Below are 17,533 nucleotides of genomic sequence, written 5' to 3'. Positions count from 1 at the left end.
CCAAAGAGTTCCAAAGGAGTCTGAGTTCTAAGCCCCCACACTTGCTACAGATACTATACTTTATAGCCCATAGTGGACACCCAGTCTGAAACCGTAAACTGAGTTCCATCAGCTTATCTGACTGCAAGGTGTAAGGTTGGCTAGTGCGGTCTGAGTGGGAGGTGCGAGGTCAACCGTCTCAACCATCTTAGATGAAATCTTAGTTCTATTCAGACAAGCTCTAGTAGACTGAAAATAAAGATATGTGAGTGTATGTAGCATAGAGCATGAATGCAGGTCAAATGGCCAAGGCATAATTAAAGACATAAAATTCCATTACAGCTGATAGGCAGTCAGTACAGCAATAGCAATATTAAATTGCAAATATTAAAGTTAAGGAGACCATCCCCAACAGTCGATAAGGACAACTGTCATTCTAATATATTGAGGAAAGAAGAGGAGAAATAAAGGTCTAGGTCTATGTGTAGACTAAACGCTGGATAAATGGGTTATACTATATCATTTCATTTGTCATCCAGAAATATGGAAGTCATAAACAGTAATTTTCCACTATACATGATAATTTCGTACTAAATTTGACATTTTGAATGAAATAGCCAGTATTCAACCACAACAACTTCATTTAACTGTGTTTTCTTTCAGGGTTTTGCAAAACCCCTGCCTTATACGCATTTGTCAAAGACACCTTAGAGAATAAACTACCTGTTATAGGTGAGAGGATTTATTTATTAAAATTTTAACCAAGTCTGAAAATGGAAATTATGCAAATATCTCATTTTGTTACTTCTGTACTTAGGTGCCTCCCTGATTGTGACCGTTCTCTGCACAAAGGCTTCAGATGAACCTCTTTGTATTTGCTTTGCCTGTGAGGACTGTTTTGTAGAGAAATCCCTGAGACAACACATGGCCTCTTCAGTACATCTCATAAAGACGCTGGTGAATTTTGGTTGTTTTGATGAATGGTTTGTGTTGATTATGATAAATTTGAAGGTAAATGGGGAGCAACTGGGACTTGGGATGTAGATTGGGTTATCCATAAACAGGTTCTATATGTCAACATGGTGAATTGTCTTTGGTTAAGACAGAGAAGCTCCAAGTGTTTCCAGAGGCTCTTCCACTGGTGTGTGAATGTGAATCTATGGATGTAAATTTATACTTTAGGACTTGACAGTAATCCTGAGTTCATGTGGTTGACTGTTCTTGCGATGCCATACAACTTTCAGTAGCTCAAAGGCCTTTACACACTAGGGGTGTGACAAACGAATGCCTTAAAAGTACAAAATATTTGCAAATATTTCACATCAAAACAACTCCCACTTTGAACAACACAAGTTTGCAGTAGTCTTCATTGTCCTTTTAGTCTAGTTGTTTGTTGTACATGTCGTCCTTCACTTCATTTTTATATTATTTGCATGTTTCATATTAAACTGTGACTAAAACAGGTTCATCATTGTTGTCATATGATATCCATTCCACACAAGTGACTGATTGATACCTTTATCTGGCAAAACTCAGAAAATTCTTAAAAAGGTAGAGGCAGTTTTTTTCCACTACATAATATACATTGTCTGGATGAAAGTACTCATTACATATATAACTTTTTTTTTCGATTAAGAGACTGAGGCCCACATTTTGATTTTATGATGTCTGTTTCCCCACAGGACACAGAAATTTAGTTTGGCTAAAACACTTCATTTTTGCCTCAGTGATATGTTGTGGGAGAACTAAATGTTTTAAATAATGGACATCACATTGTTTTGGAAATTTCTTGTAGCACCTGTGGAGATAAGAAATAAAGCTGCTGAGACAAAGAAGTTGTCTTTGTGTGGAACAGTCTGACACAGTGCTTCAGAATGCTCCAAAGTAGATTCAAGGACATGCGGGGGTACAGCATTGATAGCTATCAGGCAGGAGTCTGCAGCTGCATCCTTTCCTAATTGTGAAGAAACAAGGTCAAAGTGATCCAATCTTGCAAGGCAAAAGTTCAAGCAGTGACATATTGGCACGAGGAGCATTGTGGTTCAAGGAACACATAAAATATAATAATGAGAGGGAGTTATTAAAATATTATAATGAAGAATAGGGATTTTCCATTACAACATTCAACCCTGTGACACAACACTTCCACCCAAATTGCACAATATAATTGTCGTAACAGTGGTTTTCCTTTCCAGATGTATCAGAATCCATGGCGACTCCCTTTTGCCTGGGACCAATGGGAAGGTGTGAATCTATTAAAGACAATGGCATATGAGGAGGAGAAAGAAAGGGGAAGGAGTGAAAGGATGGTGAAGGTAAAATGTTTCTGTGCTTTATTTTAGAATTTCAACAATAAATGTAATGGAATTGAAATCTAAAGCTTTACTACAGACTTTTATCCTTGTATTTTGTGAATACTAATTGAAAATCCTTCCTTTTTCAGGTGCTTGATGTCCCACAAGCGTTATTGAGGAACCTAATCCGACCATGTTACTACCCATCAGGTACATATCAATCTCAAAGTAAATTAGATTTTCTCTCTGTGCTTCAACACTCCTTTGTGCCAAGAACTTCCATTAGATATGCACATAGAGCATGTCTGTTTAGATGCCTATAGATACAACAAAAAAAAACCCATTTTCCAGATAGGTTTTAATAACCAAGTTTAAGATAAATTTATAGACAATCCTGTTTTTCTTATTCAATGATGAGTGCAAGTAAACAAGCAGCAGTCAGTAAGCCAGACTGAGTGGAAAGCACATGTTCATGCTGTTTGTGCAGCCGTAAGCTTTGCACTCCACCATTGTCCTAGAGATGTGACCCAGCGCAAGCCGATAAAAATGCCTGCTGCACAGGGTCAGTGACCAGTCCATCACAGCCCAGGTAACTGAATAATACAATGAGTGTGTGTTACTACTGGTGCTGAAACAGCCCATGAAGGAGTGTCGTGGAAATTTACCGTTCAACTGATAACCCACACAAAGAAAAAGGGAGAAAGTTAGAGTTAAATAATAAATGCATTTATTGAGAAATCAATCACAGACAAAGCTCTGTAAATGAAGTCTGATTAAACAAGAGAAAACTAAAGATTATATAGAACCAAATCCAACCCCCTCAAACTATGATGTCATTCCTTACGTACATCGTACCACCCCATACTACTCCTTCTCTGCTCCGTGAAGAGGTCATGAGGACCTCTTCACTCTAACCTTGCTTGAATCCTATCTGAAGTACAGGCGCCATCCTCTATCTACACATTCAGACATTTAGGTGTTTGGGTTTTAACTCAAGGTAAGAACTTCGTCCCCAAGTCGGGGTTGCTACAGAGTGGTAAACATCACACATAACAGTGACTCAGCATGCACTTAACAGTATAACATATTAGAAGAGTATAAAATATAAAAAATAAATTTTTCCACCACAGGAGGCATTGACCGTGCCTGACTGACGGATCAGTGACTCAGTACTCCCGCGTACTTGACAATGGGCTATGACGAAAGTTACCGGAGAAAACTGCTAGTATTATACGTGATCTTTTGAAATAGCTAGCAATGAAAATTCACTACAGGTACCGTAAAGGAATTCTCCAAGTGTGGGTGGAAGAAGAGAAATGACTGGCACAGACTCGAACAGCTGTCTTTGTTGTTTTTTATTCTGCAGAAGGAACAGTCACACAGGGCTAAGGTAGTGTAATGGTAATTTTATGTATATTCTATATTACATATAAGATTGTTTGAATTTTGTATTATATGAGACTGGTTATACTGCACTCTGTGTTTGGTCAAGGACACATGGACACCTGTTTTCGAAAAGAGATGCTTTCTCACAGAAGTTATCTCTTCCTGTACTCCCAGACATTCCAGTCTTGCACACATGAGATATCATTGTAACAAAGAGAGAAGATGATTTTTGTTATTAGTTTCATATAAGAGACAAGGACAGGCTGTATTCTTTGAACGCTTATGCAGACAGCTTTGCCTCTGTACAACCTGGACCTTGAAGCTTCAATTAAAATACACAAAGACACTGATCGTTTAAAGACCTTTTTTTTTTTTAAATTCTGAGGACGAATGAACAGTTTTTTTCTACAACAGTAGCTATATGCAAATGCACAAAGAAAGATACAAGCCATCTTTATACCATGCAGTTACATGGCAGCTACATGCAGTCATGTATGATTAAAAAAAAAAAAAAAGTATGAAACAGAAGTGGGGACCAGCCGTAATGGGTAAAAATAGAAGTTAGATGTCTAGAAAGCACCTAAGAAAATGGCCACTTTTTGCAGATGATTTACCAACAACTCACAAAACTATGAATACAAACACAGACATGCATTGTTCTACCAAGACCAGCATAATTTAACACAGAGTCCGATTGTGCATAGATACACCTGATGAGGATTCTACTAACACAGTGAAGGTTTTACTCAGGTGTTTCTGTCTGGAAACAGGAACACAGATCAAAGACAGGATGCAGAAGGGTTTTCTGTGGTAAAACTGGAGGAGTAAGTGGATTAATTGAACTGTTTAAAATAGTGGCTAAAATTCTTTAAAATCACAATGTCCAACCTGCTCATAAAGGCAGATCTGGGACGTAAACACAGGATGGGAAAGGTGGCAATTCCACAAGGGAAATTAAAGACAATAGCATGGCACATGATGCAAAGGCGACGCACAGATAGATGACATTTGTAGGCTACTGTACGGCCGAATTCTGACTTACACCCACAATTCACTATGTTTGCGAATTATTGTGGTTAATCTATTTGTTCTATTTGCAAGTAAGTTATTGTTTTTAATATCAGTAATACAGTGGAAACATGTCATGCTGTCTGTATCAGTCGCAGTATCAAAGAAAACACTTGGAAATCAAAATGCTATCAAACAGTGTCAAATATTTTATTTAAATTTTTTTTTTTTTTTTGACAAACTCTCATGACTTTAGGTGAAAGTAAAACCTCTGCTTGACCTATTGATTTGGTAACATTATGTGTTGAATATTTGCTCCAATTAAGTCCAATAATGAATCATGTGGACCGAGGATCAGTCTCTTGTCACTAATGCTGTCTTTATATCCAAACTGTGGCTGGCTCAGGTGAACTTCACCGTGCAGTAAGACAGAGTGTAATACCAACAAGGCAGCAATATTCTGTGTGCCTGTTGTTGTGGGAATTCTCCAAGTCATGGGTGTGAAGAGAGATAACTGGTTCAGACTTGAACAGATGTCTTGGTTCTTTTTTTATTCTGCAGAAGGAACAGTTGCACAGAGCTCAGGCAACTCTATACAAATGTACACACAAAGAAAAGTACAAGTCATCTTCATACTTTACAGTCACACAGCATTTACATGCATCCATGTATGATTAAAAACATGAGTAGTAAACAGAGGTAGGAAGTAACCATTTTGGATATATACACAAGTAGGATGTCAGGTACCTGATGGTTAAAGTTCAAGCCATATGTGCAAGGAGAACTGCTCCATAAGCATTACAGAGGACATGTAGCCAAAAGGTCCGATAATGAATGGGTGTCTGTACTTTTTCTTGAACATGTTTTACAAAATGTAACTGTCCACTGTTTGCAGAATATTAAAGGTCATGAATGCTACAGATAATTTTCCTTTACACTATATAACTCGGGCATAAAGAACAAACTATAAAAGAAGAAAATTAAAGTAATATAATCTTCTTCTAAACAACTAATCCTATTTCTAAATCTTGACTTTTTCTGCAGTGATGAGCAAACTTGTGCTATACCATGCTGTGTTAAAGCGTTCTGGTAAGTAATATAAAAACTGCTCCCTATTGCATTGAAATGCAGTACTTTAATCTTCGGTCATTTTTGCATGTTAATCTGTTTGTATGATTTCGCAGTTCCACCCCGTGAAACACACAGAAAATTAGACCAAAATGACAGGTTTCCTCTGCTGGGTGAGTAAAAAAGTTTTGCATAACAGAAGCAAATGACAAAGCCGATTGTCCACTGAAAGTGAATCTTACCTAGACTGTTTCCATTTACACATGCAGCAAAATAGACCTGGTTGACAGCAGATATTTTGACTTATCACAGCAGGAAAAAAGCACAGGTCAACCGAACAACATTATGTATAAAGTGAAACCCTGGAACTGAAGCACCAAGAGGCATAATGAGGGAAATGTCAACTTTAAAAAGGTTTCTCTAGAAGACTAATAAACCTTAAGGATTTACTCAATAATTTCTAAAGAGCTCTTCAGAGCAGTAAGGTGTAAAACACCTTAGAGCTGCAGCCATCACTTGAGACAAACCCATTTAATTTATGTACAAAGACAGAATCATTTATTTATTTAGTTTTTACTGATGCTAAGTAGAGTACCTCATCTGTTTCATAATTTACAGTTGTATTCCAGTAACAAATTTGATACATTTATTTAGTTTATTTTTTTTATCATTATTTCGTGGTGTCTGCAGATTATTATCATCATATTTGAATCTGTTAGGTCTTATATGTCACATTTTATATAAATGCATGTCAGGCTCTGTATTTCTTTTTTGTTCTGTGTTAAAGTCCTCATTTGTAATGTTATTAATTATTAAATCTACCACCAAAATAATGCAATAATCCCAAAAGGCTATGGTTTACAGTGATTTTTGTAATGACAAAGGTAATGAGTACTTAAAGCCCCCTTAGCTGCTCTAGATTCACTGGAAATCACCGACTCATGTGGATTATTGCTTATTTTTACAGTAACTTGTCTTCCTTAATTTGTTGTAGGTATGCAGTTTCTGGTCAAGTATGCTGTGACTACTGAGAGTTACCAGCACAGAGGATGGCATTTGGTGTGCTTGCTCTGTCATAGGACATTGCCAAGAACAGAATATCATACTCACATATTCAGTCGGGAACATGTTGTCCGATTTCTGGTTAGTTTTTAATTTTCTCAAATGAATTTTTTTTCATTAAATGTGGATATTTTGTCTTGTCAGTACATCTTTTGAGTCCCCATTAGTGGTCTTACATTTGTCTTCCACAGTAATTGCAATAAGGACTTAATGAATCAGATTTTGATCCATCGTGAATGCTTCTGTTCTACTTTATGTTTTATCTTAAATCTTAAATCCAGACATCTCAATGCAAACTAACCATGTCACAATAATTATCGACCAGTAAAGATTAAATTAAATCAGTATTAGAATAGAAATATTTCAGTGTCCAATTTTAGTTTTAGAAAAGGCAGAAATGTCATGTCTCTGCCCGTGAATATCCATCCCTGGACAATACAATGATAAAAACAATCTATCACATACAACATACCATACTACATCACGTCAGACCCAAACAAGCTACTAAAATTAATTTTACTTGAAGATGACATTACAATGAGCAGCAGGTAAAGTCGATAGAGAGTTGTGACTTCAGATTGTACTGATAAATACATAAATATAAAGTTCTGTTTGTGGAGGTTGTAGGATAACTAGAGATGGCATGGACAAATGATTTTATACATTACTGTGCAAAAGTTCTTGGTCAACATTACAGTTTGCATGTTATTCTTTAATATTCAGCAGACAAAAAACATAACAGCAATATTGTCCTCTTCATGGCTGACTTAGGAAGGGGGAGCAGTTTTCAGCAGGGAGTAGAATTTGGCACAACAAGCCTCAGTTTAAATTGGTTTACAAATTATGTCTGGCACTAGGTTCATAATGACACGGTTTTTGAATTTATTTATTTGCACATACAAATATAAAATAAGACAAATACATGTACATATCTCTTTTGGTAGAGAGAAGGGTATGTGCAGGAAATGTGCAGGTGAGGTCAGAAACCTGAGAGGCTTATAGACTGACCTCACCTTGACCTAGCTATATTATAAACAAAATAAAAGAATGTCATTTGCATACCTTCCAAGAAGTAGAGGGATAAATAAAAATGACATAAAAGTAAGAACTGATGGTTATATATCCATAAATATAATTTCTTTCAATAAACATAAATGAAGACAAAAACCATGAAATATGCTAACAAGAGCTTTACTAAGAAGTAACAAATATAGTAAAGTATAGTATAGTAAAAAAAAAAAAATAGCATAAATTAATGTTAACTGACATGAAATGGGATCCTCAAATCCAGGCGACGAAACCTGCATTTGTGGATGTCATTTCATGTCAGGTAACATTAATCTATGCTATATTTTTGGGTAAAATCATACCTTAAAGTACGTATTGTTGTGGCTAATGTAATGCTGCGTTCCAGGCTGTTTTTTGAGTCCATAAATCACAACATCAAACCATGACTCACGACTTTGGAGCGTTCCAGGCAAGTCACACCAAACTGCCTGAGTGCAAGGAAATGTGGTAGCTACAGTCGTCCTCAAAATTATTCATACCCCTGACATTTTTTGTAACTTTTTGTTTTTGTGATGAAATGAATGAGTTTTGTCAAGTTTGTTTGTGACTTATATGTGATACACAAGTGAGGAAATAAGAACAAATGATACTTGGAGAAATACTTTATTTCAGGAGTATTTTATTAGAGGATTTCTAAAAAAAAAAACCGCCATGTTCAAAATTATTCATACCCTAGGTTTATTAAGTCCAAAGTCTTTTCTTAATAGTCAATAGAGTAGCCTTTGTTCTTGATAATGGTTCCTGTAAGTGTCCACAGGTTCTCTTCTGTCTCCTGTGGGGTTTTGGTCCACTCTTCCAGGACCAAAGCCTCTAGCTGGGTCCGGTTGGATGGTTTCCTACCCATCACGCTAGTCTTTGGCTCCCTCCACAGATTCTCTATATGATTTAGGTCAGAGCTTTGACTGGGTCATGTCCTTGAACCACTACTGCACTACCTTGGTGGTATGCTTGGGGTCAGTGTCCTGCTGGGACGTCCAGTCAGGACCAATCTAGAGTTTCTCAGCAGACACTTCCACATTGTCATCCAGGATGTTGATATAATCCTCCTTTTTCATGATGCCCTGTATCTTGATGAGGTTCTCGGTGCCACTAGCAGAAAAGCAACCCCATAGCATTATGTTGCCACCACCATGCTTGATGGTTGGGACTGTGTTCAGCTTGTGTTCTTCTCCTTGCTTCCTTCAGTTGCAGTCAACATCCATGTGGCCACACAACTCCATCTTTATTTCATCAAATCACTGGATTGATGACCAAAAGCTTGGATCTTGGTTAAGAAGAGCTCTAGGAAATGCCAGATGAGCCTCCTGATGTTTCATCCTGAGTCATGCCATCTTCCTGTGTCTGCATCCATGGAGAACTCCTTTGTGCAATACTGGCTGGATGGTTGTCTGTGATACCTTCATACCTTGGTTATTTTGGTGGCAACATAATGCTATGGTTATAACCTATAATGCTAGGATGCTTCTCTGCTAGTGGCACTGGAAACCTCATGAAGTTACAAGGCATCATGAATTTAACATAATTATATCAACGTCCTGGATGACAGCGTGAAAGTGCTGAGAAACTCTAGACTGGTCCTGACTGGACGTCCCAGCAGGACACTGACCCCAAGCATACCACCAAGGTAGTGCAGTAGTGGTTCAAGGACATGACCCAGTCAAAGTCCTAACCTAAATCATTTAGACGATCTGTGGAGGGAGCTAAAGACCAGAGTGATGGGTAGGAGACCATCCAACCGGACCCAGCTGGAGGCTTTGGTCCAGGAAGAGTGGACCAAAACCCCACAGGAGACAGAAGAGAACCTGTGGACACTTACAGGAACCATTATCAAGAACAAAGGCTACTCTATTGACTATTAAGAAAAGACTTTGGACTTAATAAATCTAGGGTATGAATAATTTTGAACATGGCGTTTTTTTTTTTAGAAATCCTCTAATAAAATACTCCTGAAATAAAGTATTTCTCCAAGTATCATTTGTTCTTATTTCCTCACTTGTGTTTCACATATAAGTCACAAACAAACTTGACAAAACTCATTCATTTCATCACAAAAACAAAAAGTTACAAAAAATGGCAGGGGTATGAATAATTTTGAGGACGACTGTAGATGTAAACAAAGCAGCATGTCGGACTGTACGCTATGTTAATTTACAATCATTTCTATCGCTAAAGGTGTTTGCTCCTTGGTTATTTGAGGGAAACAGAGGAGTAAAAACGGTGCATAAGGCAATAGAAGCTGTTTAAATTTATTCTTGCACTCAATGGACTGAAAACTAGCTAACGCCAGAGTAGCTGCTGATTATGCAGAACATTTACAGATAAATAACGTTACAGCAACACCTTGTTTTAATAAACAATCTGCATGAACACCGCATCCACGGGGGCTGCCATTGCTACGTGACGTCTGAACTCGGAACTGGGAGTACATGGATCTAGTACCAGCCCAGTGGTGGGAAGTCACAGGTTTGACTGCCATTCCAGTGCATTTTCACCGGTAGAAGGTTGGAAAAACACGAGTTACGGGTTGCCTGGAACGCAGCATTACTTCTTAGTAAAGCTCTTGTTAGCATATTTCATGCTACCTTATTAGCATATTTCATAGTTTTTCCATCTACTCTTTTCTTTGGCTTTCGGTAGCCTATAAAACGACAGCTCTGACTGCTTTTCAAACCTGTGCGTACAACAGCTCTTCCCCATTTTTATTCAATATTGTTCTTAAGTTTAGATGGTATTGAAGCCAGCCCTGCCACTCCTCTCCCTCCCTCTGCCACTCATTGAACAGAACAGCGGTGACTTTGGTTAGCTGTGGGGTCACAGTCACAGCGGTTTCTCATTAGCCTGGTCAGTTTATCTGCTTCTGCTACTCAGGAGTTGGACATGGGGTCGCACATCACAGGTAACTCTGAGACAATAAGATGTGTTGGCTTGCTGCTTATCATCACAGAGCACTTTTTGAGTAAATATTTGTAAAAATAATGTCAAACTAACTTTATATTCTGAGAAAAGTTGTAGCTGCACCACTAAGGCTAATTACCGCTAATGCTAAATAGCTATGTTGCTAACGAGTTGAAATCGACCCATCCTGTTTGTGGAGAGTTAACATGTTATTTATCATTACATTCATTGTCTGGTTGAATATAATGTTAACATTGATTTTTGAATATGAATTTTAGTTATATTAACCAACCGTAGCATTAGCTTATTTTGACCTGGAACATGCTAGTCATTGGGGGAAAAAAAAGAAAAAAAACAACTGGAAAAGGAGGGAAAGAGACTGACTCTAAATGTTTGAAATATAAAATGCTGAAAAATACTAATTTCCCTCAAAGAAGAGAGGTGTGTAGTTCAAGTGTTGCTATTTGACACAATATACTGATATATTTGCCCATGGTCAAAAATCAAGTTCGAATTTTCTTCCCCATTATAAAACCATTTATTCTTTTATCATAGCCAGAAATTAGCATTTTTTTCATAGAACCATTGATAATTGTGACATATTTTACCTGATCCATATTATAGTTTGTGTTTTAGTGGAATAATAATGATTTGGAGCAGGCTTATTTTATAGTTTTTCCAGTGGCAGTCAAAGGCAAATGAATGACTCAGTAGATGTCACCTGGCTTGTGTGTAATATAATAGACAATGTCACCGATCAGTGATGTTTATCCATCAACATGAAGCTGATAACAATATATAACTGCTTCATGTCACAGATTCACTGATCAGGTGACTTTATAAGAAAATATTTATAAAGGGAAAATGGATGACATGTACGTTGTAAGTTGGGTATTTGGAGGTAGACAGACCACACAGGAATGATTTTATGTGTTAATTGTGCTTTTGTACCCTCAGGGTATATATAAGATTAAAAAAACTCAGGAAGGGCTATTGGTTGATGTTTTTGCAGTGGAAATTATCCCACATCTAGCACTTTTATTGATGTGTGTGTGTGTGTGTGTGTGTGTGTGTGTGTGTGTGTGTGTGTGTGTGTGTGTAGGAGTCTTTCCATCCAGGCTCATTGAGCTCTCATTCTGAAAATAAGGAGATATTACTGGATTTGGCAAAACAGGCAGCACGTATCCACCCCATGTCAAGTGAACAGGTATTCTGCATCAAACGTAAATGACTATTGTCTTGTTTTGTATATCCTTTGCTTCATATGCCTGATTTGTTTAATGTTAAATGCCTTAAAGGAAATACTTTTGGAACAGCCCATCTGGGAGCCATGCTCCTATGAAAGACGTAAGTACCTGTAGCAATACCTTTCACACTGGCATCTGTAATCAAAAATTGGTGTCATGACTTAATAGAGACAATTTTTTCTCCAAAGTTTTTTTATTGAATTTTTATATTGTAACAATCATAACTGTACAATTGAATGTACATAAAATTTAACAACATAGTTATGCACCCCCACTCTAACAGAGTCCCAACCATGATGCACCTCATACTCCAAAATGAATACATAAAATAAAGTTAATTAAAATAAAATAAAAACTAATAGAAACTATTTTTAACCAGTCATAAGGATCCTGGCGTCTGCTAAAAAAAGAAATGAGGACAGCCCAATCCCTCTTGAACCACCGGTGACAGTTAAAAAGAAGTTGGGTAAGTCAAGTCAAATGTTTGTATATTTATATAGTGTCATGGCACACCAGAGATGTATTGACGACTTGTCATATTTATAACCTATTAAGCATTTCATGACTGAGTTTTTGCCATATCATTTTTCTCAGTCCCCAGAGACAAGATTAAAGAAGTACCCAAAAACCAGGTGAAAGAGAGTGTAACTAAGGGGATGAATCAAAAATGTCCTGAAAACACAGAGACTGCCTCAGAGAATATTTCAGTTGAATCTGTTGCAGCTGAATCAGATCCAAAAGCAGAAGTGTCTTTGGAAACTTGTTTGTTGGTAAAGGAAACATCCACTGAGGAACCTACAAAACTGACAGTGGTAAATCAAAGTGAAGACATCTCAGAGAGAGAAAATATGTCACAATACACAGAGACAGAGATTGTCCAAAACCAGCGGAAAAACCACAGGAAGAGGCACATTAGTCAGTGTGAAGAATCCAAGGACACATGTCCTATTGAGGCTGTGGGTGGAGTTATGAACCGTAAAAAGCAGCGGCTGATCTTGAATCAAGAAACAGAAGACATGTCAGATGATGGAAAAGATGGGGCAGTGGCAGCAAAAAAGGGAAAACAGACGCAGCAGTTCCTCAGCAAGTTGGACTGTTCTGTGGTTGGTCAGTATTTTTTAAATTAAATGTACTAGTATTATAAAATATGAGAATATAATGTTGAAAAGAAACACTTTGTCTCTCAGGGTCAAATGTACTTTATGAATGTTGGTGTGTGAACCGTGACCCAATCTACCTGTGTGAGTGCTGCAGTCTGAAAGTCAAAGAGGAGGATATCATCAGCCACATTACTGACTCGACCCACCAGAAGATGAGCCCACTGGTGAGTACATGTGTAAGCAAAAATGGTGGAAAAAGTCATGTAAATGCAGGGATGTACAGCTATGATATTAATGTAAAGTCATTCTAGAAAAAAAACACAACTTAAAATGTTTTATTTGTTAACCTGTCTTTATAACTGTCAATATCTTGACAAGCTAAGCGCCTTACTACTGTAGTGGAAAGTTACATGAATTCTATATATCTTTGCATGCATTCCATTTGTCACATTGGCTTTTATATCTTTGCACAGATCACATAAGATTGGATGACTTTGTTTGTGGTTTATGGTACCTGTAAATTCTTAACCTTTTCTGACCTTTCCTGTCTTGTGTTTTAAGTCGAAGGCCAGTTTGACACTTGGAGGGAATAAAACTGAGTTCTCACAGACTCTCAGAGAGCCCTTATCTCTGAGTTCTGGAACTCTCAGGCTCTGGTATAAGACACAGAAACTCAGCTGATTCTTTGTACTCTCACACAGACAGTGTCAGCTCTCTGTTTGATTTTGTACCTTTGTTGGAGCTCCAATAAACTTATACTCAAAGACACTGATCACCTGAAAAGACCTTTTATTTTTTTGAGGATGAATAAGTAGAGTATTATTTTTTTTGCATAACACTACAAAATAAAAGCTATTGGCACCGTCCTTTTTTTAATATGTTGTGGTGCAAATTTCATGTTGCGCCGGTGGAGAGAAGAAATAAACTGATCTCCAGACAGGATTGTCTTTGTATTGAGTTTATTCTGCAGAAGGAAACAATCTGACAGAGTACAACAATGCAGTCTGATCAGAGTCACTCCCCTTAAGGAGGAAAAGGACAAGCTTAGATATGATCTCTGTTATCAAATGTAAATGTGACAAAGAAACACCTGCGAGCTGCTGCCCCCGTCTTCAAGGCTGAGATGTGTCTGTGTTGTGACCTTCATCCGTATCTGAGAGGGATGGACTGACTTTGGTGGGCAGCCAGCAGGTTGCTTGCGTATGCTTCAGTTCATGTTCAGTAGAGTAGACAATGATAATAATGTGTGGACAAAATAATCGTAAGTAGGTCATGAATTATTACAAGAGTAAAACTTTCCATTGCAAGGTCAAGGTCGTTTCACCGCATCCATTGTTTATACATACATGTTGCACTCATGCATTAATGCTATTGCTATTGTAATGCTAACATGGAGAACACTTGGGGTATGAAGGAGCTAAGGTATAGTCATGGACAAACGTAATTGATCTATTAAGTGCTACATGATAAACCACTGGAAAGAAAAAAAATCTGATATGAATATTTGATTCTCAGTGCAGTACAATTTTTTTCAGGCAGTTGATTTGGATGAAGATGTTTACAACAGTCTCTTAAATCAAAACTTCAAAACCAGTAAGTAAGACTGAGCAATTAAATCTCTTAAGGGATTCTTAGTTAATTGGTACACAACAAACATTTGTGCATTTTAATGTAATGATTTCTTATGTTTTCCATTATTTTTTCAGGCCTACAGATACTGAGAGCATATCTGGGTCAGCAGGAAGATGGAAGTGAACTCCCCTCAACTTCTAGTGTTCAACCTGTGGCCACCTCAGTCACTGCTGAATGTCAACATGAAATGAACTTGAGCACAGACAACCAGCAGGTCAGCACAGTTCACATCAGATACTCTTGGCCACTTCTTCTTTGGTCTTCCATTTGCTACACCAGCGTTAAACACCATTTGAACTACATGTTGGCTTTGCTCTGATGATGCCTGATAGTTGTTTACAGTTATGAAGCTCCTTTAAATCTTCAGTGCTGCAAATGGATCCCAAACTTTAAAACCCCAGCATGTTCAACCTTCCAAGGGTAGAAATGACTCTTTAGCATATTGTAAATCAAAAGGTCTGAGAGGAGAAAAGAATTCTACACTTCCTTGGGATTCTTTTTGTCTGCTGTGGAAGAATATATACTGTGACAAAATGTGGCTAATCACACATATTAAACTGCTCTACTCTGAGGTCCATCATAGAACACATGAGATGTAGTAGAAAACATAAATATAAGTTGTCCTTTTACTTTCAAAGCTTAACTTACTGACATTGCAGCAGATAAACTGTAGTAGAATGTGGGGACAAAAAAACTACAAAAAACAAAAAAGAAATGGTTGTGTGAACTTTGATGTATTTAATTTTTTTTTTTTTAATTTTGGCCATTTTTCCTTTATGTAATAGATTAGATGGGTAGAGAGAGGTGGGAAATGAGTGGGAAAAGAGTAAGGGAATGACATTCAGCAAAACAGGTTGGAATTGGATGCAGGCGGCTGTGGTAAAGCGTTGACCAATGGTGGATGGAAAAGTTTACACAACCATGTTAAATTTACAGGTTTTTGTGATATAAACAATGATACCAAGAAAAATATTTTCAGACCTTTTTCCACCTTTGATGTGACCTGTGACTTATAACCTGTACAACTCAATTGAATAATTCATAAAATTAAAAAAAACTACATAAATGCGCACATCCACTTTTAACTGGATATGTGGCTGTGTTAAGCTGCTCTAGTTGGCTTTTCCAGGTGCCCCGCTCACCCTTCCCCATTCTCCATCCCTTACCCCACCCACATCCCCAGCCCCTTCCTTGTGCATCTGCCCACCTACATGCCCAACTCCTTTATATCATCATATCGAGGCCGGCGGTAGGCATGGGCAGGGGTGGGCTAAGCCAACCCAAATGTCCATCTTGCCCACCCAATCAAAAGTTAAGGGAAAACGTTTATCCAATAGAAAAACATAACAGATTACACTACTATTGGCTCTTATTTGCGATTGGATTGGCAGCCTACAGCCCGCCCTATTCCATCAGTGATTGGTTGTCATTATTGTTTTGCATTTCCTGAGCGCTTCATTTGTTCGTACAGCAGCTCACAGTCCGTTTCTGGGCTGTGGGGAGTTGAACATCCCTGGGTCTCTCCTGCACCTATCGAGGTCACTGCTGCACCTATTGGGGTTTCTGTTTAATACCACAATTCTCTCTATCGGAGTTTCACTCTATCTGTGGCTTGTTGACATGCTCTTGGGCTGAGCATCATCTGTGGGCTCCTGCAGAGCAGCCGGCCCAGTTTGGCGGCCACTTGCATCACGTTATGTATGCACACACTGACTAAAGCAGCACCAATAAAACACACACATTGGGCAACACAACGCCAGTAAAACAAACACACACAGTCTCTCAACCGTCACCCAAGGAAGGGACAAAAACTGAGCGAGGGGCAAACAATCTCTGTCACTAAATTATATTAATTATTCTAATCATTTAGTCCTGTTGGTTTATATGTATATAGTTCTACTGACATTTGAGTCTAAAGTTCAGGGTTTTAGATGGAAAAAGAAAGATTTGTTGTTCTCTTTGTCATTTGTCACTTTTCAGATTGAATTTGAATCAGACTTTTTTGGTTTGTGAAATATGAAAAAATATAATTTAGTTGTTTTATTTTTACTTTTGGCCAGTTTCAGTTGTTTGTGTGGTTGTTCTGTCTGTGCCACTTTTCAGTTTCAGTTTGAACAAGAGTAGACTGCCCTCTTTTTGTATAAATTCTGGCCACAGTGAGAATAATTTATTTTATTAGTATGTAGTATTCATTCTTTTATTTTCCAAGTTCATCCAATGAAAAAAAATTTGCACGAAGGACTTTTAAGATAATTTTTTTTTATATTAAAGAGTAAATGAACACAGATGAGCTGCCTGACAGTTGAATTTCTCTTTGGGGATCAGTAAAGTGATTCTTATATTTACATAAACCACTAAACCACTTCTTTTCAGTGACGTCAGGACTGCAGTTCAAATTGTGATCCTTCAGGACACTGTTGCTATCATCTGTACACACCAACCAAGTTGCCCACCTGTTATTTCAACCAGCCCACCCTAATATGACAGGCTAGAACTGGCCCTGCATCATATGTGCCCCTACAGACACATAGTTCCAAAAAAAAAAATACTTTCATCAAGAACCGTGCAGTATTCATCTAACCAGCACGCAAGCAAACCTCTCCCCGTCTCTGCTGAAGAATTTACAGACCTCAATTTTACATAAATGCATTACAGTATATATTTTAAATTGTTCTTAAATTATTTTAAAACGAGTCAACTTGCAGGATCACCCTTTTTTTAGTTCTTTTGCCAGCAAAACTTTAGAGCATCTATCAAAGATTATTAAATTGCCTCCTTTTGGTCTCTGTGACTG

At 37.7% G+C, this 17,533-nt stretch overlaps 1 protein-coding gene across 6 annotated transcripts in view; it reads left to right on the top strand.

The window, feature by feature from the left end:
• LOC115428381 (uncharacterized) overlaps positions 1 to 17,533 on the top strand; it is a 73,345-nt gene that overhangs the window by 40,938 nt on the left and 14,874 nt on the right. For all 6 annotated transcript variants that reach the window (XM_030147393.1, XM_030147394.1, XM_030147391.1 and 3 more), the window contains exons 19-32: positions 643 to 711; positions 797 to 936; positions 2,175 to 2,294; positions 2,423 to 2,483; positions 5,712 to 5,756; positions 5,852 to 5,908; positions 6,730 to 6,878; positions 11,863 to 11,967; positions 12,059 to 12,107; positions 12,387 to 12,473; positions 12,602 to 13,114; positions 13,195 to 13,331; positions 14,643 to 14,700; positions 14,814 to 14,953. In XM_030147393.1, coding sequence (XP_030003253.1) covers positions 643 to 711; positions 797 to 936; positions 2,175 to 2,294; positions 2,423 to 2,483; positions 5,712 to 5,756; positions 5,852 to 5,908; positions 6,730 to 6,878; positions 11,863 to 11,967; positions 12,059 to 12,107; positions 12,387 to 12,473; positions 12,602 to 13,114; positions 13,195 to 13,331; positions 14,643 to 14,700; positions 14,814 to 14,953 — 1,730 coding nt within the window. The remainder of the gene's footprint in view (positions 1 to 642; positions 712 to 796; positions 937 to 2,174; positions 2,295 to 2,422; positions 2,484 to 5,711; positions 5,757 to 5,851; positions 5,909 to 6,729; positions 6,879 to 11,862; positions 11,968 to 12,058; positions 12,108 to 12,386; positions 12,474 to 12,601; positions 13,115 to 13,194; positions 13,332 to 14,642; positions 14,701 to 14,813; positions 14,954 to 17,533) is intronic.

Source organism: Sphaeramia orbicularis, chromosome 11 (genome assembly GCF_902148855.1).
Source record: "Sphaeramia orbicularis chromosome 11, fSphaOr1.1, whole genome shotgun sequence".
NCBI classification, from domain to species: domain Eukaryota; kingdom Metazoa; phylum Chordata; class Actinopteri; order Kurtiformes; family Apogonidae; genus Sphaeramia; species Sphaeramia orbicularis.
The sequence above is the reverse complement of the archived record's forward strand: the minus strand, read 5'-3'. Positions and strand labels throughout refer to the sequence as shown.